Source organism: Homarus americanus, unplaced genomic scaffold (assembly GCF_018991925.1).
Source record: "Homarus americanus isolate GMGI-L3 unplaced genomic scaffold, GMGI_Hamer_2.0 scaffold48406, whole genome shotgun sequence".
Classification (NCBI taxonomy): domain Eukaryota; kingdom Metazoa; phylum Arthropoda; class Malacostraca; order Decapoda; family Nephropidae; genus Homarus; species Homarus americanus.
The window spans coordinates 4,427,999-4,453,911 of record NW_024753828.1 but is presented as its reverse complement, the minus strand read 5'-3'; the positions used below and the strand labels follow the sequence as shown (position 1 = coordinate 4,453,911).

The window sequence follows — 25,913 nt, the reverse complement described above, 5'->3', positions numbered from 1 at the left end:
GAGAAGCAGTTCACCCCTGACTGGCGCCGCCAACTGGCTACTAAGTATAAACAATAGTTGGCAAGCAAAGAGTAAAGGGAGGGACATGAATATTTTGCTTGTTGAGGGGTTGGTCTTTGGCTAGTTTGAGCCTCTCGGCTCAGTAACGGTTGAATACAATCCGTAAGACCTTCAACAGCAGAGGTAGGGACAGCCTCGGCTCTGGTTATGTATGCTGGACTAGTGTCACCCATAAGGTGAGCCTCATGGATGTTGTCGCTGAACATGAGGGAACAGCCAGCCTACGGTAGCATCCAATCAAAGCTGTAAACATCGCAGGAAGCGAGACAAGGATGTCCCGCGAACAGCCTCAGCAGCTCTGGTGCTTTAAACGGGGATGTCTCAAGTGAATTGTCAAAATACTAGATATGTAATAGCAGATCACTTCTTTTGGGCAAACAGAAAGTCAGATGTACAGTAGCTAAAACAACTATCTGTGCAGCTGGGGGTCGATATGCTACGAAATTTTACGTGTGACTAGTGACAGTGTGGGGTATGGGGATGTTTGGTGTTCACTCAGGATGGAATGGCGAAAGGAAACTCACAATGTGCTCTCTGTATACATGTTGTATTGGATGTACAATGCAGCTTGGTGCTGGGAAGGCAGCATGGTTACAAGCGTGATGTAGAGAGAGCTGGTTGGTGAGGGTGCTCAGAGGAGGACAGCTTGTGGGTCGCCATGCTCGCCGGCGGGAGCGAGGACCGCCAGGCAGGCGGAGGAGGAGGAGGTGTTGCTGGCTGGTTGGTGTAGGTAGAAAGAGAGAGATCACCACGAGGTCAGGTCTTAAATAGCGGGGGGTAGGCGTGGCTTAGTAGTTGACCCCCGCTCCGTGGGCGGCGCTGGTTGACCTAGACCACGAGGCACACTGTGGAATTCGTGGGGTCGGCTACTCAGCGACAAACAGCGTTTGTAGGGGAGAAATCCACTACAACAGTCCTCACATACCAAAATTTATCATTCATGGTCTCATATTGTTTCCCGCAAAGTATGTACTGATAGTTGTTTTAGCTACTGTACAACAACCAACTTCATTCTTATAGATCCCACTTTGTACACCGAGTCCTAGACTATCACTCCCACCTTGCTGCCCAGCCCTGCGGGGCAATGCCTGTAGTGCCTGATCAAGTTCCAAGGAGGGTGGGAACTGATTTCGAATTTTCTCATCATTTAATCCGCATAACCCCAGACTCTAGTGCGCTCTAAAGGTGGGCCGGGGGCATAAGACTACGTAAGGAGCCGACTGAGGTGACATTACCAAGCGTTGTGCCTCACGCCTTGCAGCCAATCCCATGACAAACAAATACATAGCACCTGTTAGCTGCCAACTCCCTGGTGAGCATGACTCACCTCCTGCCTTAGGTCTACTGGCGCACCAACATCACCTCCCTGCCTTACTAAGTGGCGTATGAGGCAGTAACAAGATGCAATCACGTTTTGGTGTGAGGAACCGAAGTCAAAGAGGATTGCTCGAATGACACCTCAGTCAACTTTACATACACACACGTCACCAGGCTAGATGCAGAGGTGAAGGACATTGTGGTGATAGCTGCTTGACAGTGTTGCCCATCTGGATATTCTCAACATGCTGTAAAGAGGGGAGCTGGACGATCTCCCTGAACATCGTGTCATCCTCATTCTCATAGCAGTGTTTTAGGATCCACCTTTCATGCCCAACGTTAATCACAAAATTGTGGCCAGAGGAACCTGCGCCCAAGTACTCGGTTCATCATCTTGCCAAAGACGGTGGCGTCGATGATGGCCACCCAATGGTTTCATACATGCGGTCAAATGGACTCGTGGAAACATACGAATACGTGAAAGACATTTTCGTGTTTTTATCAAAATAACGACTTTCCATAACACCTGAATTGAAAAAATCAGAAAATTAGGTTTCAAGAAAATAGATGACTTGACTAATATTACACTATGACGCCATCAACACGTTAAAAGTAGTGGGGTAGTAAAGATTAGAAACAAATGATGTACTGTTCTGATGATTAAGAGTGATGTACGGGTAGTGAAGATTAGGTGACATGTGGTGGAGATGTGGTGGAGATTAGGTGAGATGTGGTTAAGATTAAGTGAGATGTGAAGGATGTAAACACACACCGTGGTAATACTTTAATATCCATTCCATAATTGGAGATATGTTCTCCCTGAAAAAAGTCCCACACTCGACCACTGATAAGTTATTTTATCATACTAAATTCCCGTTGCTTTGTTAACATGGTGTGAATTAGGCTGCCCTCAGTCAGCTGACACTACACTCCCGTTTTATTACCGACAATATTCACACCTCAAACTTTTGTTCACTTCCAAATTGCATGTTTTCTCTAATAACTTTCTACCTTTAGTGTATATACATAATTAGCATATGAAATTTAAGAATACAAAAACAGTAAACACTACGTCAGTTTAACAAAAGAACGCAGTTAATTGCTCATTTCCATTGTGCTACAGTAGAAGCATTGTGTGTGGGGATCAACACCTGCTATTGTACAGTACTAAATGCTTGGATGTTTAACTGGTATTTGTGAACACTTATTATGAAGCAAAAACTCCTGAGATGACACCCTACAATTGTCACCAGATGCTAAATTTTCTCACAAGGTGATAAAAGAGGTAGGGAGGAGCACTTCATATTGTATCCAAGTGGATATTTTGTGATTGGCGCCGCTTGTTCTGTATCATTTGTGGGACGTGTGCATTTTATCTGTTGGTGCTGTATCATAGGTGGGAGGTGACAGCAGATGCTGAATACAGTATATTTCATTTCTAAGTTTTCAGTGAAAAGTGAAGATGTGGCGAATAGTAATAGTGGCGGTGGTTCTCACTTTCACTCGTCAGGTAGGTGCCAATCCTCATGGATTCCTATTGTAATATTGATCCCCTAGAATAACAGAACATGTAATGGCCACCACACCTAGAGGTGGTTAAAGACTGGAAGTCAGTGGCCTGTGTGATCCCCCTATTGTTCTTGATATTTTGACTGCGATTTACGTGTCATCATGGCTTCCAAAGCTTATGATTCAATCGCTCAAACTTCTCCGTTTATTTTTTCTATTGATAATTTAATTGATATACTGTAATGATTGGCCACATGAAATCCACTTTACAAAAATTTAAGTAAACTAAAAATCATCATTCATCACACACATACAGCGAAAATCAATAATTATTTCCAAGTTGAAGAGTGCTTAATTACTAGCAAAATTTTTTTCCGTCAGGCGATATTTTAGAGAGAACAAATGTACTTGTCAACTTGGCAGGTACATTTATTTTTTCTTGTATTTGCCTTCCCACAATGTGTGGCATCTTTATACATTCTTCAATACCTGTACTTTAAACCATACTTTTGGCACTGTTGAATATACCATTAAAGCCCTCCCCACGTTCTCGAATTTTGTCTAATATACTTAATACGTGTGAACAGCAGGCACTGAAATCACAATAAACGCTTTTTAATGTAGTTGGAAAGGATGTAAGAAAAAAGTTATGCAATTGCATCCTGGGGAAGATCGAACTGGGCCTTTATGGCAGTAACTGAGCTACGAGACTGTCTTCCAATACTCTAAGTGCGTGTACTGTCCAATTGCTACATAAAGTTCCTTGAAACGAAGGACAGAATCACGTCTTTCAATCCAGGTGTCACATAAAGGAAGTAAGACAGCCGCGCTCTTTAAGGAGAGGAACCCGAAAAAAAAGGTATTAAACGGCCCCAATCGTTCCCAAGCAGTTGCGTATCAGTGGTATGCCGTACTACTTTAATACAACAAAGTTTAGAGAATGTGCTCCACAGTCCTCTACGGTATAAATAGAGCCTTAGTTTAGTACAAGTGATCGCGGGCCCTTCGTGCCCGGTGAAAGTTTGAATGCTCGTGACAGCGTACAGTGAATGAGGGTGCGCCAAGTGTATAGACTTGCATCGTTTTCTATCGTAAATAATATTGTTAACTAATGCCTTCCTAAGAAACCATCGACATGGGACCAGGTTTGTTCCACTCTACGAATTTTTTGCGATTTTTCCACCAAGTTTGATGAAAAACGATTGTGCCGTTTCGGCTGCCCAGGACACACACACGCCTAGTCCTATAGTATATTAGATACTGTGATGTACTATTGGGACGAACTCCGTTCAAATGCTCACTCATGGAAGTTGCACCGTTATATCCTTGTCCAACCAATTTTTCTCAATCATGGTTAAATTTCAACGTTTCGTTCATATATATATATATATATATATATATATATATATATATATATATATATATATATATATATATATATATATATATATATATATATATATATATATATATATATAGTAGCCTATACAATCGTTTTTCATCAAACTTGGTGGAAAAATCGCAAAAAATTCGTAGAGTGGAACAAACCTGGTCCCATGTCGATGGTTTCTTTAGGAAGGCATTAATTAACCATTTTATTTAAGATGGAAAGCTATGTAAGTCTATGGACTTAGCACAGCCTCATTCGCTGTACGCTAGCCAAAAACGAGCATTCAAACTTTCACCGGGCACGAAGGGCCCGCGATCACTTGTGTGTGTTTGTGTATATAATATATATATACAGGGGTGTGTGTGTGTGTGTGTGGACTCGTCAATCTTTTACTTTATCTTTGGAACAAATCATTAAATATCACATCCTATTCTGTCAATAATTTGCTAGGGTACTTCGCCTTAGAGCAATTCCAAATTTATGTTCCCTAACAAGTTAACACTCGGCAGTACCCTCCTAACACCAGTTAATATATCCTCGCAATGAGCCACATCACCCACCTGGTTTTGGACAATCATTCAATAATGGAAGATCAGAAGAGGAGCGTGTCACCACCCAAGGTCCATCCATAACAATAACTTTTCCTGCCCCTCTATCAACTAACCAATCACAGGCCTTCAAAGGCTGACAAACCTCTCCAAGACAAGTGCCTAACAAGCCATTACCAATAGTTCCAGCTGTTCTATTAAAAGTTAAACCAAATACTGACACAATAGAGGTTCACTTCACATTATACATTTATTCCATCATCTACTTCAGAAGCTCCATTTACAAGATTTATACATTATATTTAAATAACAATTATCACGGGTATTTAATAAGTTAACACTTTTCATCAAAACGTTAATATTATTTCTCATTTAACAATATATCCCTACTTAAAAATTCACAACACAATTATGAATTTGTGACTGAATATACTGTAAATATCGTCAATATTTAGGGAGTTTACTAATTACCAGTGTGTGTTGCAATGTGTGGGGTGGAGGGAGAGAGAGAGAGAGAGAGAGAGTCATACTAAGCACAACCCGCGTGTCTTCCAGTGTGTAGAGGGGCAGGAGTGCCCGTGTGAGTTACGCCAGGCTGACCCAGTCTTCCCAGGGTCTGATGGAACTCGCTGGGACTGTGAGTACGTCAGTCACGGACTCTCAGAAATCCCCACCTCCTGTTGGGCACTCAATCCTGACGTTACCCAGGTGAACGCCCGCACGTTACTTACCTTTCTCTAATTTAATCTAGCTTGATCAGGTTGTAACTCCATCTAACTTTGATTTAATATGACACAAATTTTACAAAGTAATAGTTATTTTTTTATCCAACTTTAACAAAAATTATTGTTAACCTCATCTAAACTAATGTTCAGCTAACCTAATGTAACCAATCGCAATCTAACTTAACATAATTACAAGCCACATTATATTGAAGGAGACTTACATTTATCAATTTATTTATTTGTCCTTTTGAGTAGATCTTCCTGGACTACAACAGTATAAGCCAGGTGACAGGTGACAGCTTTTCGGGGCTCACCAACTTACGAACTCTCTCCCTCAAGGAGAATAATATTGCCACCATCGACAACGGGGCGCTGGCTGGTGAGGCAACTTGTAATACTGTACCTGGAAAATGTTACTTTTGAACTTGTAATGTTTTTAAAGTGTTAATAATGCACTTATAATATATGTAAAATGTTAAAAGTACACTGATGACATAATTAAATATTTATATGTAAAATGTTAAAAGTACACTGATGACATAATTAAATATTTAAAAGTTAAATAACTACAGTATTGGCAACAATCAGATGTGTTGGTCAGCGAGGTAATTTTTTATTTAAGAAAATGTTGATAGGGAACTAATAATACATTTATGGTATCTTACCAATAATAATTTAAGAATAATAACAATGATAGTAATATTAGTAGGAGTAAAATCCTAACAATATAACTTCGAAAAGGGGAAAGAATAATTGTGTTCCTGTAATTAGTTAATAATACCATGGCTGCTGGACTAACGTATAATACTGTACAGTGGTATTCGCTGATTCAAGTTATTTCATCAATATATTACTTTCAGGTCTGAGTCAGCTGGAGTTCCTGGACGTGTCAGGTAACTCACTCACTGAGCCGCCACCTGAGATATGGAGCTTGACCACCCTCACTCAACTCTATCTCGGTGACAACCAACTCACTGATGCAAACAATTACGGTATATCTAACTTGGTGAGTCTTGTCTACCCGTGTTTTTTTTCTACCTCTGTACAGGATGTGACTACAATCTTGCTCAAGTTTTAAAAAAATATTACAGCAAACCAAGGGAGACCAGTATTTTTTTTTTTTTTTGGGTGGGGGGGGAGGGCGAAGGAGTGATTTTGATGCTTAACATACCAAGTTTTATATGTTCTTCAGTGTGCACCTCAAATGTACCGTTAGCGAACCGCAACACAACCAATCGATACTCCACTGCAGTCCAACACATCTTTCGTCACTTTTGATGCCATTGGTTATCCTTGTGGAAACGTTTCAACGTTAGTAACTGGGGTCTGGAAAACATCATATTTGACATACCTCCACAAGAAGATATCTAAGGTCGTAATGTCTGGAGACAGTCGGGAGGCCCAAAGACGGGCCCATTTTGTCCAATTTCCTCAATCCATCTGCCAGGGAGGTTCTTGTCAAGGAAGTTACGCACAATCAAATTCCAGGTTGGAGGCACACCATATTGCTAAAAAAAAACGAATGGTTGCAGTTCTTTCAACTGCGGGACCACATAATTGCCCAGCATTTCAAGCTGCACATGAATCCACGATTCATGGTAGTTAACGCATCCAGACATGTGAAATGTAGTTTCACCAAAACAAACCCTTTTTGAGTACCCTTTATCTACATGGATGGTGTTCAGCATGGAACATGAAAACTCATATAGCGACGGGGCTTGCCATTAGGTGAAAGGTTTAACTTTAAAGCTTTGACTATTTGCACTTTATATGCGAAAAGGTTCAATTTCTTGTGTACAACTTTGTGCACCGTTGACCTTGGTAGCCGCAGTTCATTGAAGTACTACAAATGTAATTTCTAAGGCTGCATTGGAATGTCATTTTGGACATCAGCAACAGTTTCTTCTTAAACACCTGGACCTCCACTTCGAGGCAAGTTATTCACACTTCTTTCTCCCGAAATTTGTGAAGCAAACTCCTAAAGCTGGGTTTAAACGGAGAGTCCTTTCCATTTAAACTTTGCAAACCAGATGGTACATTGGGCGCCCTCCTGTGTAGTCGCCATCTTCATTCAAGTTTCCATCATTAGCAATTGGGCACTCGAATTACAAAATGTAAACCAGAAAAAATCATAACTTAAGCAACAAACTACAAAAATACGGAATGATTACAAAAAAAAGGCAAGGTTAGATTTAATGAGTCAGTGCGAGTTGAAGCAGGGCAGATAAGGTCAAATTGTTAGATTGGGCCAGATTAGGTTAGACTAGGGAGTCATAGTTAGATTAGGGCACATTTTCTTAGACTAAAGTTGGTTAGATTATGTAGAAGTCTGCCTTACAAACAACACTACTGCATGTGTTGTGGTTCCCTTTACAGGTCAACCTAGAAGTGCTGGACCTACATCTTAACCACCTGCCACATATCCCTGACCACATCCTGGAGCCTCTTACCAAGCTTCGGAGCCTTCACTTGTACTGGAACATGATCACTGAACTGCCCATACTGACGGAGAATTTACAGCTGGAGGAGGTGTTGGTGAATGGCAACGCCATCGATGTGTTTCCGAAATATGTGTTCGGCGACCTCACCAAGCCTCTTACCTACCACTTTCAGGCGAGTCAAACTGTAATTAATTACAGAAAGCATAAAGCTTCGTTTCCATGTTCAATCGGTGCTGAAAGCAACATCATTTCAACGTCAGTGTTCAACAATTACCACTGAAAGGTTCTAGCTTGTCTCAGTTTACAAGTGAGGATTATTCTGTGAAAACGTGGCTGACATGCTTTTCACATATATTTACACATACACACATTACAGAATAATGACAATTTCTAGAAAATATTTATGCATTATCTGCAGGACAACCCGGCCTACGACATATGGGCGACGATGCTGCTTCCACTACCAGTTCATAGTCACATCATGATGGGTTATGACGTGTTTGTATGGGCCGAGGATGAACAGCAGGCAAAACTGGTGTTGCAGGGGGCTGAGGGGTGGCTGGTGGTGGATGGTCTACAAGAACCCATTGACCTCAGCACACTATTGAGGATCTGTGCCAATACTACGACACCCAATGTGCAAGGTCGCATCCCTCCATGTTGAGTCATACAATAAAGTTTCCCATAAAAAAATGGGTTTGTACGAATCCCTGAATACAAGGTTATTTGATCACAATATTCCATGGATGCAATCAATTACACTACTGTGAAAATTTGAAATTAACAGAAGTAAAAAAAAAAATGGAAGCAGCAGGTATGAGTACCTAGACGAAACAGAGCAACAATATTGATGCCATAGGAAGATCTAGTGTACATGCCGACAGTACATAGCAATACCAACAACCAGCCGAGAAAAAAAAAACACTGGATGAACGAGGGTGCCATTGAGGTAAAGACCAGCAGGTCAGCAAGTGACTTAAATATTATCCTGCCACTAGGGCACGGACGCGCACTTATCTTAGTTCAATGAGATTGCATCAAGTAATTTCTTGGTCAGAATAAGTGAGAGGTCACAGAGCTTGGCATCATCACTCCTCCAAACCACTTACATAGGCACCGAGGTCTATGTAGGAATGCAGCCGAATTATGGGCTTTAAACACTCTGGACACAAAGTCCTGTCAAGACATTATAATAATATTAATAAATCTAGCGTAAAATTATATCACATGGTAGATTGTGCTTAAGAATAAGAAAATTCTTATAGAATTAGATGGTAGACTTCTGCCATTAAATCCGACACACACACACCTCACATATCCCTTCCGTTAGCTCCGTCCCTCAAGTTTGCCAACGGTGTCAAATACTGCTTGTCCCACAGGTTAAGTACGTAAATGAAAGGAAAACGTTTGTGACACAAAAACATGGGTGTAGTGACTCAGGGTAAAACCTCAGCGTCACCAGGGTTTGTTGACACGCACTCACTGTGAGGAGTGTATGAGTCTGAACATAACGGTGTTCAGGATGATGCAGAAAGTGTTTAGTAAAAAAAACTGTTGCTGGTATAACCAAAGTAAACAAGACTATTGCAGATTACAAGGGAGATACAGTAATAACACGAAAATAGGTAAAACCGGATCCTTAATGGGTGCCAAACTAAAAAGAAAGTTTGGAATGAGATCCTTACCAAGACTGAAAAAATACCCAATACGATAGAGGAAGTAGTTAAGAGGAGCTCTGCTCTGGTAGCAATAAAATTTTAAATGCACTCTATGCTCCCCAGTGAGTTAAAATCCTGACACACTAACTTTATTTAATACTTTTACCCCAAGATTGATGATGATCAAGTCCCCATTTGGAAATAAAAAGATATTAATACCTTTTAATTAAAAAGATGTTAATTGTATTCAAAGCTTTGTGATCACTTACGTAGCTTATTATCGTAGTTTGATAAATCAATATCCTACAGTGAGCTTAACAGAGTGTATGTTGAGTTCTGGCCAGTGTTTATTCTTTTTAACCAAATTATCAGTTTACTAGCCATTCAAGAAGTTTGTCTATCTAGTGTTACTATAGAAGGAAACCGGCACCAGAAAAACCTGTGATTGAGTTACACCCGTAACACCCTTCTCAGGTGTCAAGGCCTAGCAGGGCTTGAGCCCTCAACATATTGGTGAGAAACGTGCGCTACTGCTGTGCCACCAATCCTTTATTTTTTCCCACTAATGCAGACACAGCTACTAATTATAAGGTCGTTTATATATCTGAATGGGCCATAGCTCACGATCTTCAAGAGCGAGGTGCTTCCTCGTCTGGAGTACTGTCATCCCGTCTGGTCCCCGAGATATTCCAAGACTGTCAATTGATTGAAAATGTCCAAAGGAGAGCCACCAGAATGGTGCCTGCTCTACAGAACCTCAGCTACCCATAGAGATTAGAATGACTGCAATTGCCTAACTTATACTACAGAAGGGCAAGGGGCGACTTAATCGAAGAGTACTGTATAAACATCTCGGGGGGGGGGGGATACTACTCGGTTGAATGTACATACCTGGAGCTGGCAGACGCCCGCCCACAAGGGGTCACAGCTCAAGGCTGAAGAAGCCACAAGTCCAGAAAACAGTGAGGGCAAACTTTTTCAAAGTGAGAATTGTGAACTCTTGGAACAATCTGCCAAGTGTGTTGTGACGGCACCGAGTGTGAGCTCATTCAAGGCCAGACTTGACCAACACTGGAGCAGGTTCCAATATATTCAGGAGCCAGGTCATGCCCACTACTTGCCAACAATGCCTAACAGAAACATGAGTGACCACCCAAGCAGCTAACGTGCTGATCAGTGGCGAAGTGGATAAAAGTAGAGTATTAATGACCCCAGCCACCTTGCTTCCCTGGTGAAAAAAATGCAACAGCATTTTGTTTCTCCCCACCCATCTAAACCTTTGGATTATATCCTCTCCAATAAGTTGTCCTGCTTCGTGCACTTTACCCTATGCAACCACTCACCTTGGTATTCAACTCCCCACCAAACCCTACAAACAAATCGGTCCTTGCCGTTTCAACTTTTCCTGCCAAAGGTGAACTAAACTAAATTTCAACTGTAAATGTAGCAACAAGAAATTTACAACACAGCCACTCAAACCTTGGGCAATCGGTCACATCTCTTTTCATTTATATTCTTCACCAAAAGATCGGCTCGCTAGCCGCCCGGTCACGTCTCTGTCACGCACTGTTCGCAAATACTGGGCATGCACCGGCTCCTGAATGTACCTAAACACGATCCAGTGTTGGTCAAGTCTTCTCTTGAAAGAGCTCACACTCGGTGCCGTCACAACACACTGGTAGATTGTTCCAAGAGTTTACAACCCTCACTCCAAAAAAGTTTGCCCTCACGGTTTTCTGGACTTGCGGCTTCTTCAATCTTGAGCTGTGAGGCGAGCGTCCGCCAGCTCCAAGTAAGGACACTCAACTGAGTAGTGCCCCCTGAGATGCTTATACACCTCAACAAGGTCCCCCCTTGACCGTCTGTAGTATAAGCTAGGCAAGTTTAGGCGCTCCAATCTCTCAGGGTAGCTGAGGTGCCAAAGTGCAGGCACCAGTCTGGTGGCCCTCCTTTGAACATTTTCAACCAACTGACAGTCCCTAGCATATCTCGGGGACCAGATGGGGTGACAAATACTCCAGATGGGGAAGCACTTCACTCCTGATTTACCTTCTTCTCACAATGGCCCGAGAACTTCAGCTCATTGTCAACATACACACCTAAGTCCTTCTCACACAGTCTCAACTAGTGCATTTTCTTCATCCCGTTGGGACATATGATGCGCCTCCTTACCGTTGGTACGCCCCAGGTGCATCCTCTTACACTTTGTGACATTGAATCTCGGCAGCCAATTTCTTCGACCATTCCTGGAGCCCACAGAGGTCCTTCTGCAGCTCTTCACAGTCCGCTTGGTTCTTAATTTCCCGAAATAACTTGCCATCATCGGCAAATATTTGTATGGAGGAGTGTACAACGTCAGGCATGTCATTTATGAAACAAACAAACAACAGCGGGCCCAATACACTGCCCTGTGGTACCCCACTTGTTACAGGTACAGAAGACGATTTCGTGCCATTAATCACCACACACTGCTTGCGGTCATGTAGAAAGTCTTCTATCCACGCTAGGACATTTCCCCGAATTCCGTACCCTTCCAGTTTGATTTTCAGCCTTTCGTGGGGTACAATGTCGAAAGCCTTGGCAAAATCTAGGTAAATATTGTCAATATTACCACCCCGTTCCAGAATATGGGTCCAAATATCCAATACCTTGAGCAATTGTGTTAAGCAAGAGCGCCCCGGCATAAAACCGTGTTGGCAATCTTTTACAAGGTTGTTTCGTAGTAGATGTTCCATCGCGGCATCTCTGATAATACTCTCAAGCACTTTACATATTATGCTGGTCAGGCTCACCGGTCTATAGTTGTTCGTGGAGTGACTATCGCCCTTCTTGAAGATAGGACTCACATAAGCCACTTTCCATTCACTGGGGACTATTTGTTCATCCAGGCATTTACAAAACAGGATCTTCAGGGGCTCTGCAAGCTCGTTGCACAGCTCTCTTAGCACTCTAGGATGCACCATGTCAGGGCCGGGACTCTTATGGACCTTTAGCCTGGACAGTTTATTTCTAATACCCTCTTCTGTGAACACAATGTGGGTCAGTGCTGTGTCGAACCGTCTGTCCTCAAATGCAGGAAGGTTAGTTGCATCCTTTCTTGTGAACACTGAGGAAAAGAAGCTGTTCAATGCCTCAGCTTTATCCTGGTCAGAATCTGCATAACTACCATCTTCAAGCCTCAGGTCTGATACTCCTACTCGCGTTTTCAATTTCGACTTTGCATAGCGGTAAAACGCCTTTGGGTTTGACTTGACCTCGCGTGCAACCAGCCTCTGGAACTCCTTTTCAGCCCTCCTACACTCTATCTTTGCTTGGTTTCTGGCTCTTGCATACATCCTCCTGTCTTGTTCATCGTTTGACCCAACCCACGTCTTGAATTTAAACAACTCTTCACTCATCCTAATGATGACAAACCTTCTAGTGATAAATACATTCAAACTTCTCTAATCCAACCACATACCCTCCATTCCATTATCATATGACTGCTATCAAGGACTAACCCCATCTTGCTGATCCCACTTTTCCAAAAAAATTGAACTGCTGTTCTTGCTAACACACAACAATCTCCCTACATTCCCAATCCAACATCAAATTCACCCCAACCTTAGCAACCACTTAAATTCTTTACACGTTTAGTATCCTGTAGCTTCTATACTCCTCAAACAGTTCCAAAAACTCAATATCCATCATTTAATTTCTTACCTCCACCTTCATCTACCTTGTGTCGTGTAATTTACCAAGTCCTCAACAACTTTAAGTACCAGGGTATGGTTTGGTTTACCCCAGTTCTTGCTTCCTAACTCACTCCTTTATTACTTCGGTGAATCCTATTGCTCATTAGTATATCTAAAACTTTTTACAAGGTCTGGCATCAGGCACTTCTTGATGAACCTTTTGGCTACCATGATTCTTTAGTCTGATTTCCACCACTGTATAATTGTGTAAGGTTCATATTCGGCCCACTTTCCTAGCAATGCCCAGTTCCTACACCTTCTCTTACTCCACATTAACAATCTTTGTCTTTCCAATAGCAAATACTCCTTCACTGCTGATAACCTAAACAAAACCTACTGGTTCTACTACTCTAATGGCCATACTATTAAGTCTTCCAGTATATTAAGTTAAGTAGGAATAACTTTGACATATATCTCAATAGGGCACAAATAATTAGTTTACATTCAAAGTTACCTATAAAATACAAACTCGTCTAATGATGATCACAGCCACCCTTTAACATACAAACCAACAATTCAGGTACAATCAACATTCTTAATTTTACACTAACTAGTAACTTTCCCTGGAACTACAGCCATTTCATTTTCAGTATTTGCAAGAAATTAATTAAAAAAAAGGGGCTCATTACACATGCTCTTACTCATTAGAACAGTGAAGCACTTCCACCTACATGGACTATTACTACCCTGTATATAATATTAGCTTCACCCAAAACAATCCCTATCACATATTTTTTACTGCTATTTCTAGTGTACCCAAGAACTGTAATCCATCGTTTGCTATTTTCATCTATCATAACCCCCGTTTCAGCTAAATGTCATCATTGTTCATTTCATTCCATAAACTGACTACCTGTACAGTGTTTATGTTTGAGGCATAACTAAAAAAAATTCAGCACTACACTATGGTATACAAAGTGTACCTCCTGTAATACATCACTACACTATACAGTATTGTATTGTACAGTACAGTACAGAATTATAAATTAAAAGTTCACAAACTACATTCAATACTGTACTAACCATGAAATACCTATCGATCGAGTAGGGATACTTTAATGAATTTAATTCAATTATTCTGTGATCAAATTACATTACGCAACAATTAATTTTTACTTTTTTTTAAGATGCAAAGTGGCTGATGCAAATCATGAACCTTATATAAACAGTACATTATTGCTAAGAACACAACAGCAGTTCCACCCTCTCTTTTAACAAGACTCAAAACCAATACAGTACATGAGCTATACTGTAGTTGTTTAAACCTCTACCAATAATAATGAAGTCACTGTGCAGTAACGCATAGTATTGCTTCTGCAGTGATCATTCCTTCTGAGTGTTACTTAAGTCAGAAGTTTTCCAAATATTATAATCAGCTCCACTGATCAGCTTAAGATCCTAATTCACATAGGATTTCACCACAGCTCTTTAAAATACCTAATTGTCCTCCAGGGTTGTTTAAAATGAGCAAAGAAAATCACAATAACGTTTAATAAATCCTGGGAATTGTTCATTTTTTAAAACTGTATGTGTGTGTTGTGTGTGCTTTGTTTCTGAAAAATGTATACATGTATACTGTAATCAGTTATTTATGACTAATAATTATGTACAATATTTATTTCCAAGAACTAGGTTTGAGTGCATTTCCATTTTTGGGGGAGGCTAAGACAAAATATTTTTTTCCTACTCTAATTACAAGTTATCCAAGTTTGGATGGCTCATGCCTCATTACCAATAATGACACAATTTTGAAAGTACTGTACTGTACTGTACAGCACTGTACTAGTATCCTGGTTTTGTTCAACTGTTACATTAAGCTATGTTTGCAACTCCTCACTAACTGGTTCTTAAAAGTTAATTTATACATAACTACCAACACAATCTGCATCAAAATAGCATTAACTTCAAAGACTCTCATTAGGACTTTTAGACCATTTATTAAAGGTGTACAATTTCAAAGTGGAAATATAAACACAGTCAAAACATGACCAGTAGTTTGTTAGCAATGTTTACTCCCTTAGTGGAGCAGACATGGCTTGTCACAAATGCTTTAAAAATTAAATAGAATCTGAATTTTCTTTTCCTGTCTCTTTGTGACCAGTTCTGCACTACCATTAAAAAATTAAAAGGTACAAAGTAGAAATTGCCAGCTAGTTTACACTGTAAACATGCATACAAAAGTCTGAGTGTTCACCACCAGGGTCCTTCCACAAACTAATTCTGTTGATATTTTCTCATATGTGAACAACTGGCGACTTTTGGATACTAAAAAATGTGTAAAATGAGTTGTCCTTTCTGCTCAAAACAATTATCTTTTTTCTTGTACTGCATCAGTCTCTTTCTGAACTTAAATCTTTTCAACTAATTATCTTATGCACCCATGGTCACCAGTTTTACCAGTGTCCCATAAATTGGCACAAATACCCAGATGTGAGTTGCACTTTCTCTTTCCATGATCATGGAGTGGTCATCTTTAACTCCACTTAAATTCTTACCTATACTTTTTCCTTTATACAGAGACAGCATCACTTCCACACAACTCCCCTCTTCTACACAAAGATACAATTAGAAAAGGAAAATAATGTAATGAGTTTTATATAGATGAAAGTGACTGAGATTGTAAATATTTCAACTTTTTACAGACCATCATTAATCCAGTTTACAGATACACCATTACTTTTTTTTCCAATGCAAACAGGTTACAGAAGCACATGTAAAACTATATCTTATCCAGTAAGAACTTAATGCAAGATTGCTGAACCACTAACTTACCGTAAAATGCACATTGTTAATCTACTTCAAAACTTTCAAAGGATCCAAAAGCCTATAAACCATTCTCATGTCCTAAGAGCAGATTCCGCGCCCTTGTAAATCTTGTACTCAACGATAGTTATTCTCTATGTGTAACATTTCCAGAGATCCAACCAAGTTAACAAGAGAATGGTTCAAGCCTGCGGTGAGAAAAGTTCCACAGCTGACATAACTTACCCATAACAGCCCTGTATCACCTGAACCCTTTTGTTCTGTTTTACTTATTTTTCATTACTTTATAATATTTGGCAGTCTTTGCTTGTCTGCACTAAACACTTATAAAATGTTCCTAATAACTCCGGCGTGAAGCAATTTTATTTTTACTAGGTACAGGTTGTGCGTTCAGGGGCGGGGAAGTTTTTCATTACTCTGTATACTTTCTTTAGTTTTAAGGATTTTCAAATCATGTACAATAAGGCTGTAAAACTTTTCATCATTACCACATTTTTCAAATAAATCAACAATACGCTCATGTTCAGTATAAACCGACTTAGTTAACATATATTCCCAAGTGCTACTCACTACACAGTATTTTCCAAAACTTTTACAACAAAGATAAACCTTCAAAATCCTATTTAGTCATTATTTTTCTGGTATGTTATACAGGTCCTCTTCTCTTTCTCAGCATCATATAGCTGTTGCAAGTGATCTCACTCGCAATGTTTTCTAGTAGTGGGCATCGACAGGGCTCCGGCGTCCTCCATAAGATGAACTAGACAAAGAAGAGATAAAGCTATGTCAACAACAATCACCGCAATACCTTTCCTGAAAATGAAAAATTTTCAACTATGTAATTAGTTTAAGTACCACAACCAGTTTCAACAAAAACACTTTCCCATTTTCTAAGCAATTTCCCTCGATTTTATAAAGAAACCGTCGTGCAATTGGTAAACTTCTTCAAAAACATTTCTGATAATTATTACAACTGCTATTTCATGCCTATAATTAGATTTGCTATGTTATATTCACTTGTAACACTTGTTTTCAAGTCAAGCAGTTTTCCAGTCACAAAATACTTGCCATATTGGTTATCAATTCAAGGTGATATCTCAACGATGCCATACATCATTCTACCTGGAGTATTCCTTGCGAGAGTAAGCCCGGTCTGGGCTATAGTCGCGCGAGTCACGAGAGCGCGAGGTTCGGATGACCTCCCTGGATGAGGGAGGGGGGGAGGAGGCAGGGTAGTAGCGAGAAGAGCTGCCATACCCACCACCAATTGGCGACCGCGACCTGTAACCACGCTATTTATGTAACCGCAATACTGAAACTCCGCCTCTTTTTTTTTAGCGGACACTTCTCAGCTCTCCACTCACTGTTGTCTTCTCACAAACAAAAATAAACAAGAAATAAAACGTTTTATCAGGCAACCCAAGAAGCTAACACAAGTAGGCAAGGAGTTCCATTAAGATGACTTTTTTAGATGAATATATTGCTCAAGCTGGCACACAATCTTTGTGCTTGGATAATTGACTCGTCCGCCCACTTTCCATTTTCAAGAGCTTTTTCTGCAGCTGGTTGGCTATCTTGTCCATAATCAAGGCAGTACATCTTCTTTCCTTTTGTTTTGAAGTGTATGATGGGTTATTTCATGATGCACAATAATGAGACTTCTTCAAACACCTGTACAATCTAGGGCAATAGTAGCTTTTTCAGTAGTTTCCACATTTCTTCAGACATACTTTTTTTTTCTCATAAGAACTTTCTGAACTTGCTATTTTCTATAAATAAAGCCACACAACTTTTATTCTCAGCTCATGCATTACAAGATTATTATATGCCTCCTCTTTGTACCAACTCGGAATTCTTGGTTTCAAACTCCTGATATTTTAATGAACGTAAGCTTTCATATAACTTTCTTTTATCTCCATCTCATCATTTTCTCTGCAGTTTTCCTCACTTTGTGTCAGTAATGTTCATAGATATCTGCACTTTACATTCACTGCCATTCCTTCGTTGGTTATCAGACCAAAACTAAATTCTACTTTCCGAAAAATTTTCAAAATACGACATTCTACTGTTTTCTTGGACTCTACAGGTTTCCACTATCTTAATACGTACAATGTTTTTCTTTTACAGCAAATATTATTTTCAACTAATCTGGCTTGACTGCTTCTTTCATGAAGATTTGTTCTTAAAAGTTTCTGAACAGTTCTAAAAGTTAACGTCTCAAATTTCTTTACTGTCTCCATTCTCATCTTGAAAACTCACGTTTCAATAAATTCCCGCAGCAAAATTTTCTCTAACGTAAACGTAAACCTCAACTTTTCATTGAGTATGCGCATTTTTTTTTCCATTTAGTGTTTTCTATTACTCTTCTTAAAAATAATAGTAAGAACAAAAAAATATAAAAACAAATAAAACGAAGAAGGCACTTAACAATAAAATCTTTGCAAACTGATTCATCGACTTATTCACACAATTCCAATTACGAAACCGGTTTCTTATATGTAATGCTCTGATAACATACTAATACACAGTACTGATAATATATATTTTTTTCACATACCCTAATTCTATACTATTGGGATAGCTTATTAAATGCTAATTGCCATTATCTTATTTAAAACTGCCATAAAAGCCAACACCAATTTCTCATATCGTCTGCCTCTCAACTTTTTTTATGAATAAATGTGCATTCTAACTGCCACCTTTGACAAATTAACTAAGTTTTCTTTAAAGAAGAAAAATAAAAATCATTTAATCAATAACTCCATGCAAGAGGTATTTTCCATTTGTATAACTTGTCAAACTTTATGGGACACCTTATAGGAACTTTTCTGGGCACCAGTTACAAATTTCATATTCCTTACTTCCTTTCCTTGTCAACTTGTTGGGTTGCTCTTAAAAGCATGCAAACTAAATAAGGCACAAGAAACACAATATCAAACAAGAAAACTTCCAAAGAAAAAGTATCTCAGAAACTGGACACAATAGACGTCACTCCATTCTTAGACATCCAATCCACAACTGCAACTTTTTTTCTGAAAGGTAATTTCAACTTAAACCTGCTTTCTTTCTGGTTTCTCTTTGATCTCTTTCCCTGTAATTGAGGATGTTTAAACATAAGATTGGAAATATTGTGGATGAATCTGAAAAAGAAATTTTCATCATAACAGACATTTAGCAGGAAGTTTTCTATTGCTACATAATTTATGTTACGATCCAGGAACTGACATATGATCAGTTTCCATCAAGGATGACTTTATGGCTCAGTTTTCACCAGTTATCAGACAGATTTTGAAAATCCTAAACTGTTGAGCTATTCACGCAACCAATATCTTACTTCTTTTCATTACTATTCAAAATTGGTTTTATCAGTTACTGGCCTTGAATATTTATCGACAGATCCTGCAATATATTGCCAGTGCAGATAGTATTGTCTGTCTTTTATCTAATATCATTACTAGTGACTCGGTGTTTGGCCAACATCATCAAGTGACAGCTCCTGGAGTGGCGAGAGCAGGGTACCTGGTGCGCTGGTAGCCCGGAGAGGCAGAACGATATCGATCAGGTGAATGGCTGACTGGTGAACGGCTGCGCTGGTACTCCTCCCGGCGCGACCCGCTGTAGTTCACATACTTGTCATACTTGTCATCTGAATAGTGGGACTTGTACTTGTCACCAGAGGGGTAGCGAGAGTAGCCGTTCTCAGCTGGCTTGTCATACGACTTTTCATACTTGTCATAGGAGTAGTTGTCGTAGTTGCCGGAGCCTCCACTGTAGCCTCCGCGAGAGAACCCTCTGGAGTGGCTGCCACCACGTGAGTAGCCACCTCCACGGGAATAGTTGCCACCACGTGAGAAGCCTCCACCACCTCTGGAGTAACCTCCTCCACGTGAATAACCTCCACGACTACTGTAGCCACCCCTATCAGAACCCCTGTAACCCCCTCGGGAAAATCCACCCCTATATCCCCCACCTCCCCTTGGATAGTAGCCCTGGCCGCCGCTGCTGTAGCTGCTTGAGTAATAGCCCCCACCACCCCCTCTACCACCTCTGTCATAGCCACCTCGACTATAACCACGGCCGCGACCACGGGCTACCCCTCCTCTTGTGACACGGGCTGATACCCGAGACCCCATAAAATCAGCCCCGTCCATCTGGTTGGCTGCATATTCAGCATCTCGGGCGTCGAAGTATTCCACAAAGCCTGAACCAGGTGGGTCGTAGATTAGGTACACCTTCGCAATCTTGCCAAAGCGGGAAAATGTTTTATCCACTTGGTCCTTGCGAATGTCTTTTGGGAGGCTCTCCAAAAACACTCTTGTGTTATGGCTTTTACTGAAAAAGAAAGAAAGAACAAAATTAATAGTGGAGGGAAAGGTGTGACAAGGGGATGGGAGGGAGAAACTAGCAGTTATAATACCCAGTAATAATAAGTTATCCTCTAGTTTAAATGTCTGATTTTTCTTCTGATAGCTGCTATGAAGGAATCCTTAAATAACAAAGGTATGAAAGAAGTTTTGTTTGACTAGTTTGTTTCTGTGGCAGAAATATGCACCCACAACAAAAAAATAAAAATAAAATGTCAGTTTTTGCGAACTGTTTGCTCTGCTACTTTATTTACTATTTATTTATTTATTTATTTATTTATTTACTTTTTGTATGTGGGAGGGGAGGAAGAGGACCTTGTGAAATTACCAGTTTGTTTTATTAGCAAGTATTCCACGCAACTCCTTATAATTTGTCAACATGACATATTCCCACACTCACTATTTTACATACTAAAGGAAAGTTTCATAATATTTAATAGAAATCGCTGTCCTGTTCAACATTGGGATCATTCAAAACATACAACCAAATGGAGGACAGCTTCTTGGAAAGAAAAAAACATGCTTTGTCCTAAACCTGTGGTGTTAACAGAAAATCATAGTTCTACAGTATAAACAAACTGTTAACCCTCAACACACTAAAGGGCTCGCATGACTTGCTGTATCTTACACACTAAAACCTTCATTTGAGTTTTCCCAATTGGTACCTTATTTCTTTTTTTTTTTATGAAAATAATGGGATTTGTTTCTGGTGAGGCATGACTTGGTTGGCAACAAATCATGAGGCGCCTGCTCCCGATTTAGGAGCAGCAGCAACATTCAGTTTGCCTACGCACACACTCCGGAACCCCCCCCCCCCGCCTTTCAGCCGGGTCATTCCCTACACAATTTGACAGTTCTCTACTACACGCAACAGAGCGAGTATAGATTTTTTTCTTTTTTTTTCCTCTGAGTTCAGCACTTCAAAATGTAGTACTGTACAGTACATAAATCTGTAAGAATAATTTTATAAAATACAGAAAAAAAAAGAAGAAAGGTACTGTACTTGGTTAAGAATGCCCCTTGGGGGTGATCGTGGTGCTGATAGCAGTGGTGGTGCGATGGGGATCAGCACATTAAGGGATAACTTCTTTTTTTCTTTTTTTAGACAATTTATCGATTAATCATATATTTAACACTCTTGGGTTTGGATAGGTGCTTTCCAGCAAGACATTTGGGGTCTGGCCTGTTACTGCACCACATGAGATAATTATACACAGTCAAAGCATGCTTACTATTTTAGATCCACTACAGTATTATATGAGGAAGTAGCAAGGACGAGCTGACGAAAACAAGGTTTTGAGAAAAATGCATTTGAATTTTTTTCCTATTTTGGTCCATAACTCATGCAAATTTTTAGCAAATTTTGTCATTTTTGTAGCAATAGATCATGACTATGTCTGAAAAATGTATAACATTCTGACATTTGGTCAGCTCGTAATGCCTCATATAGTGGCCATAAGTATCACAGTTTACAATTTCTCTGGGAACAAATAAACACATACAGGTAATTAAATTATACTGGTTGACAGACCTCACTGGTTAAACATGTAAGGGGAGGTGGGATCACGCAGCACCTGATAAATTCCTGTCGAGCGTTTTCCTCTTAAAATATTAGCTTGTCCGCCGGGCACATGGATTTGAAAAATTACTTGTCTGGCCCCCAACTTAGGCACAACTGGGATGCCAGGCACCACTAATATGCACAGCATACAATAGGGTCATCAAGACACAGCTCAAGATGGACATCACAACTCTCCACATGTAAACTTGCATCTCTCATCTCTCCTACTAATTAGAGAACCCACCAAGGGAGGAGGGAGAATATTAATCTCTTGAAATAAAGAAAAGGGGAAGGGGATTTCCAAGTACTGTATGGTAGAATAAATTTTTCTTATAGCCTCATTTGCAAGGCAAGGAAATAAAACAGAGATGGTTAAACGTCAGAAGGAATGTTTATGTACCACATTACTGTACAGAAGAACCTCTTTAAAATTGCAAATAGACACTTCACATAAAGGCATTTCTCGTATCAACTTCAATCACAAATTAAAATACATAAATTTCCCCCAAAATACTGTAGAGGTACAGTACACTATATTATACATTACAGGAAACTAGACTCCCTATATATTAAAGAGAAGCCTCCATTTAACGGACTCTCATCTTCACTTCTAATGGACCTCGATATAACAAACTAGCATTTGCATTTTGGCCATTAGATGGAGGTTTCACTGTATGTAAAAAAGAAGAGCTTGGATGAAATTTTCCCCCCACATGTATCAGTTGAATGCAGACAGTATGAAATATTTTTAGGTACAGTGATGTTTCAAAAGTGAAACCTCCATTTAAAAGACTATATGGAGATGAAGGTCCATTATACAGGTATATATATATGAAACCTCCATCTCACGGAGTGTATGGCTGGAAAAGTCCGTTATAGGGAGGTTTCATATACTGTACTGTACTCACGGTGGATTGGTTTAAACCATTTGTTTTATATATACTGTAGTGTACAGTATACAGTATAGTATAAGAAAAATTAATATATGTATTACATTCGTCTTTTTCTAATTTTTTTTTTGATAACTATGTGCTTTCTCCACCCTGCATGTGCATACCCAAGGTCCTGGTTTTCTGTTTCCTTGAAATTTTTGCAATATACAGAATGATCGTGTCTTAGTACGGCATAATCCAACCAGTTTAAAGGTTTATATAATTTTATCAACACACGCCTTTTCCCCCCCTTAAACATGGGTTTTTTCCCACTGTGAATATACAGTATATTTGTTTCTCGTGCTTCCTGTTGTTGGTGTGTAAAAACTGATTACCCACAACAGGTTTGCCCCTATTACTATCTCAAGGATTACAATACAGAACTTAGGTACAGTATAATGTATCTTAAAAGGTATTTCAATCATCTTACGTGTACTGTATAATAATCCTCAAGTTGCTCACCCCCTTCCAGACCTCCACCTCTTACTCTATGTACACCCACCAAAAAAAGTTGTCAGCCCTCTCTCCCATTCATGAACCCTGTGGATGAGACATACAGTGTGCCATCTATGGGCCCAACAATGTGCGATGTCTTGGAATCACAAGTTCATGAGTCTCGGGGTTCATGGATGGAACGGTAGACTGACAGAACATTTTTTTGGTGGGTGTACTTATATAAAATCAACTGTTTACAAAAGCTATAAATTATGAAATGTTAGTACTCCATGTAAAAAATAAATGACATTTCTGTTCTCCCCTTGGCTTGGTCACCCCCTAAGGGTGACCATCAGCCCTTCCTAGTAATACATCACTCTACACTTATGTATTTCTGATGCTGGCACTGTACATCAGACCCAATACTTCCCTTTTTCATTACTGCTGAAGAGAATCTTTTGGTATTTGCTTGGGGTAATAAACTCAGAACAGTTCTGCTTCTTTCAAGGGGGTCTGGCAACAGGTGCTGAGCAGTACATCACCCATGATGACTAGACAGTAACTAAGCCTGTGACATGAGTAGGTTTGCTTATATTCCAACATAAGTACCAACACCAATAGGAAGCTGGAGCAACCATGTCATCTGTGGCCTTAAATGTTGGCAGGAAAAAGCCTTGCACCAAATGATGGGTGCAGCAGCTCAAAAATTAAACGATTCATTTATATAAATCTATAAATCTTTCACAAATGAAAATAAAATAAAATCCCAATTTTAAATTTTAAAAAATATGGACAGTGCAGGTTGTTTAGCTTTATCTGCTGTATTCTCAAATTTAAGAGATTTTAAAAATTTCTAACAGAACTTGATTTATGACCACAAAATTTGTGCAAAATCCTTCTGCCACCAAATCAAGTAATTGACTAAAAACCCTTATCCCTTGAATCATTACACATCTGCATGCAACTAGCCTCTTGTAATTTCCAACAAATCTTCCCTATCAACAAAGGGTACAACTAGTAAAATGTGTACAAATACACAAGACTGCACACCTACACTTGGATTCTTTAGTCTGCTCGAAATGAACTGCTTTTTTTAATACCCCCCATAATTTCTGAGAACTCGCCCAGACAAATGCAACACCACTGTGCCAAAGTTAAAAGTGAGTGTAAAAACAACACTGCATAAACAAGCATATCTTATGAGATCAACAAACAGTACTATTACAAAATATTTAAAGGAAAAGGCTCTGATAAAATTTTCAAGGTCAGTACAACCAGATTGAAGGCTAAATGCACGTAAAAGGTAAACACTGCACACCTTATCCTTTAGTACATTATGCAAATGTAAAAAAAAAATTCTCGGCAAGTACTTTTGTCTGACAAAATATGTTTAAATTCAGTAAGTACACCAATGAAAGGTCTAACAAATTCTCGGCAAGTACTTTTGTCTGACAAAATATGTTTAAATTCAGTAAGTACACCAATGAAAGGCATTTAGACAAGTTTATGAGCTAAATATGACACTACAGTACTAACCTAAGCCTTAAGCAGAGGCTCAGGACTCCATACTTCACCCCCATATGTGCAATGATGGAACACACAGCACATGACCTGTCTACTGATGATAGCTTCTGTCCTTACAGCTAATTTCACTGATGACAAGCCACCATTTCAGGGGTAAGCTGGTCCTTACCATCAACTGCACTGTATTTGTGTGAACACTACAGTACTTTACGATCAAATATAATACAGTAGAAACATATTACAGTATACCTGTACTGGTATTCCTTTCTAACACAAATTTGCATATCACAGTTTATATTAATTGCAACTTATTTTACATGAATAGAATATCCAATACAGTATTATATATATATATATATATATATATATATATATATATATATATATATATATATATATATATATATATATATATATATATATATATATATATATATATATATATATATATATATATATATATATATATATATATATATATATATATATATATATATATATATATATATATATATATATATATATATATATATATATATATATATATATATATATATATATATATATATATATATATATATATATATATATATATATATGAACAGGCTTTGTGTGAAATATAACAGAGTCTAGAACTGCTTTTAGTGTCCTTGTGGCCTAGCCGGTAAGCGTTCCCAAGTCCCACCCAGTAGGTCGAGGGTTCGATTCCTTGCTGGTGAGGTCGTTGATTATATGTTCAAAGTCCGCGTGTTATATGGACTAAAAATGAAGTATATATATATATTTATTATTATTTTTTTCCCCACTGCAATCCTAAGAAAACATTCAAACTAAGCATGCAAATTCCAGCAGAATACAAAAAAAAATGCAAATGAGCACTGTACAGTAGATGCAACTGTTGACAGCCATGAAGGGAAAACAAGCACATGCCTCACAAGAAATCAGTCATTAC

At 39.2% G+C, this 25,913-nt stretch overlaps 2 protein-coding genes across 5 annotated transcripts in view; one reads left to right on the top strand and one right to left on the bottom strand.

The window, feature by feature from the left end:
• The first annotated feature begins 2,687 nt into the window (after window positions 1-2,687).
• Window positions 2,688-8,804, top strand: LOC121855532 (leucine-rich repeat-containing G-protein coupled receptor 4-like). Its single transcript, XM_042350512.1, has 6 exons — window positions 2,688-2,887; window positions 5,380-5,532; window positions 5,805-5,928; window positions 6,410-6,555; window positions 7,926-8,162; window positions 8,409-8,804. The coding sequence occupies exons 1-6, from the start codon at window positions 2,840-2,842 to the stop codon at window positions 8,652-8,654; spliced, it is 954 nt and encodes a 317-aa protein (XP_042206446.1). The 5' UTR covers window positions 2,688-2,839; the 3' UTR covers window positions 8,655-8,804.
• A 6,499-nt stretch (window positions 8,805-15,303) lies between these two features.
• The window catches only part of LOC121855565 (glycine-rich RNA-binding protein 10-like), a 34,315-nt gene continuing 23,705 nt past the window's right edge, over window positions 15,304-25,913 (bottom strand). For 2 of the 4 annotated variants that reach the window (XM_042350563.1, XM_042350564.1), the window contains 3 exons: window positions 19,665-20,477; window positions 17,268-17,426; window positions 15,304-16,905 (listed from right to left, as the gene is read on the bottom strand). In XM_042350563.1, the coding sequence (XP_042206497.1) occupies window positions 16,860-16,905; window positions 17,268-17,426; window positions 19,665-20,477 (1,018 nt within the window). In that variant the 3' untranslated portion in view covers window positions 15,304-16,859. Of the gene's footprint in view, window positions 16,906-17,213; window positions 17,427-19,664; window positions 20,478-25,913 lie in introns of all 4 variants that reach the window. The other 2 variants (XR_006086814.1, XM_042350566.1) reach the window with 2 other exon arrangements.

Bases quoted from the DNA above. Each gene is read 5' to 3' on its own strand.
- LOC121855532 (XM_042350512.1), top strand. From the start codon at position 2,840: ATGTGGCGAATAGTAATAGTGGCGGTGGTTCTCACTTTCACTCGTCAG. The intron at 5,929-6,409 runs GTGAGGCAACTT...TATTACTTTCAG, and splicing joins CGACAACGGGGCGCTGGCTG to GTCTGAGTCAGCTGGAGTTC. The intron at 6,556-7,925 runs GTGAGTCTTGTC...TTCCCTTTACAG, and splicing joins ATTACGGTATATCTAACTTG to GTCAACCTAGAAGTGCTGGA.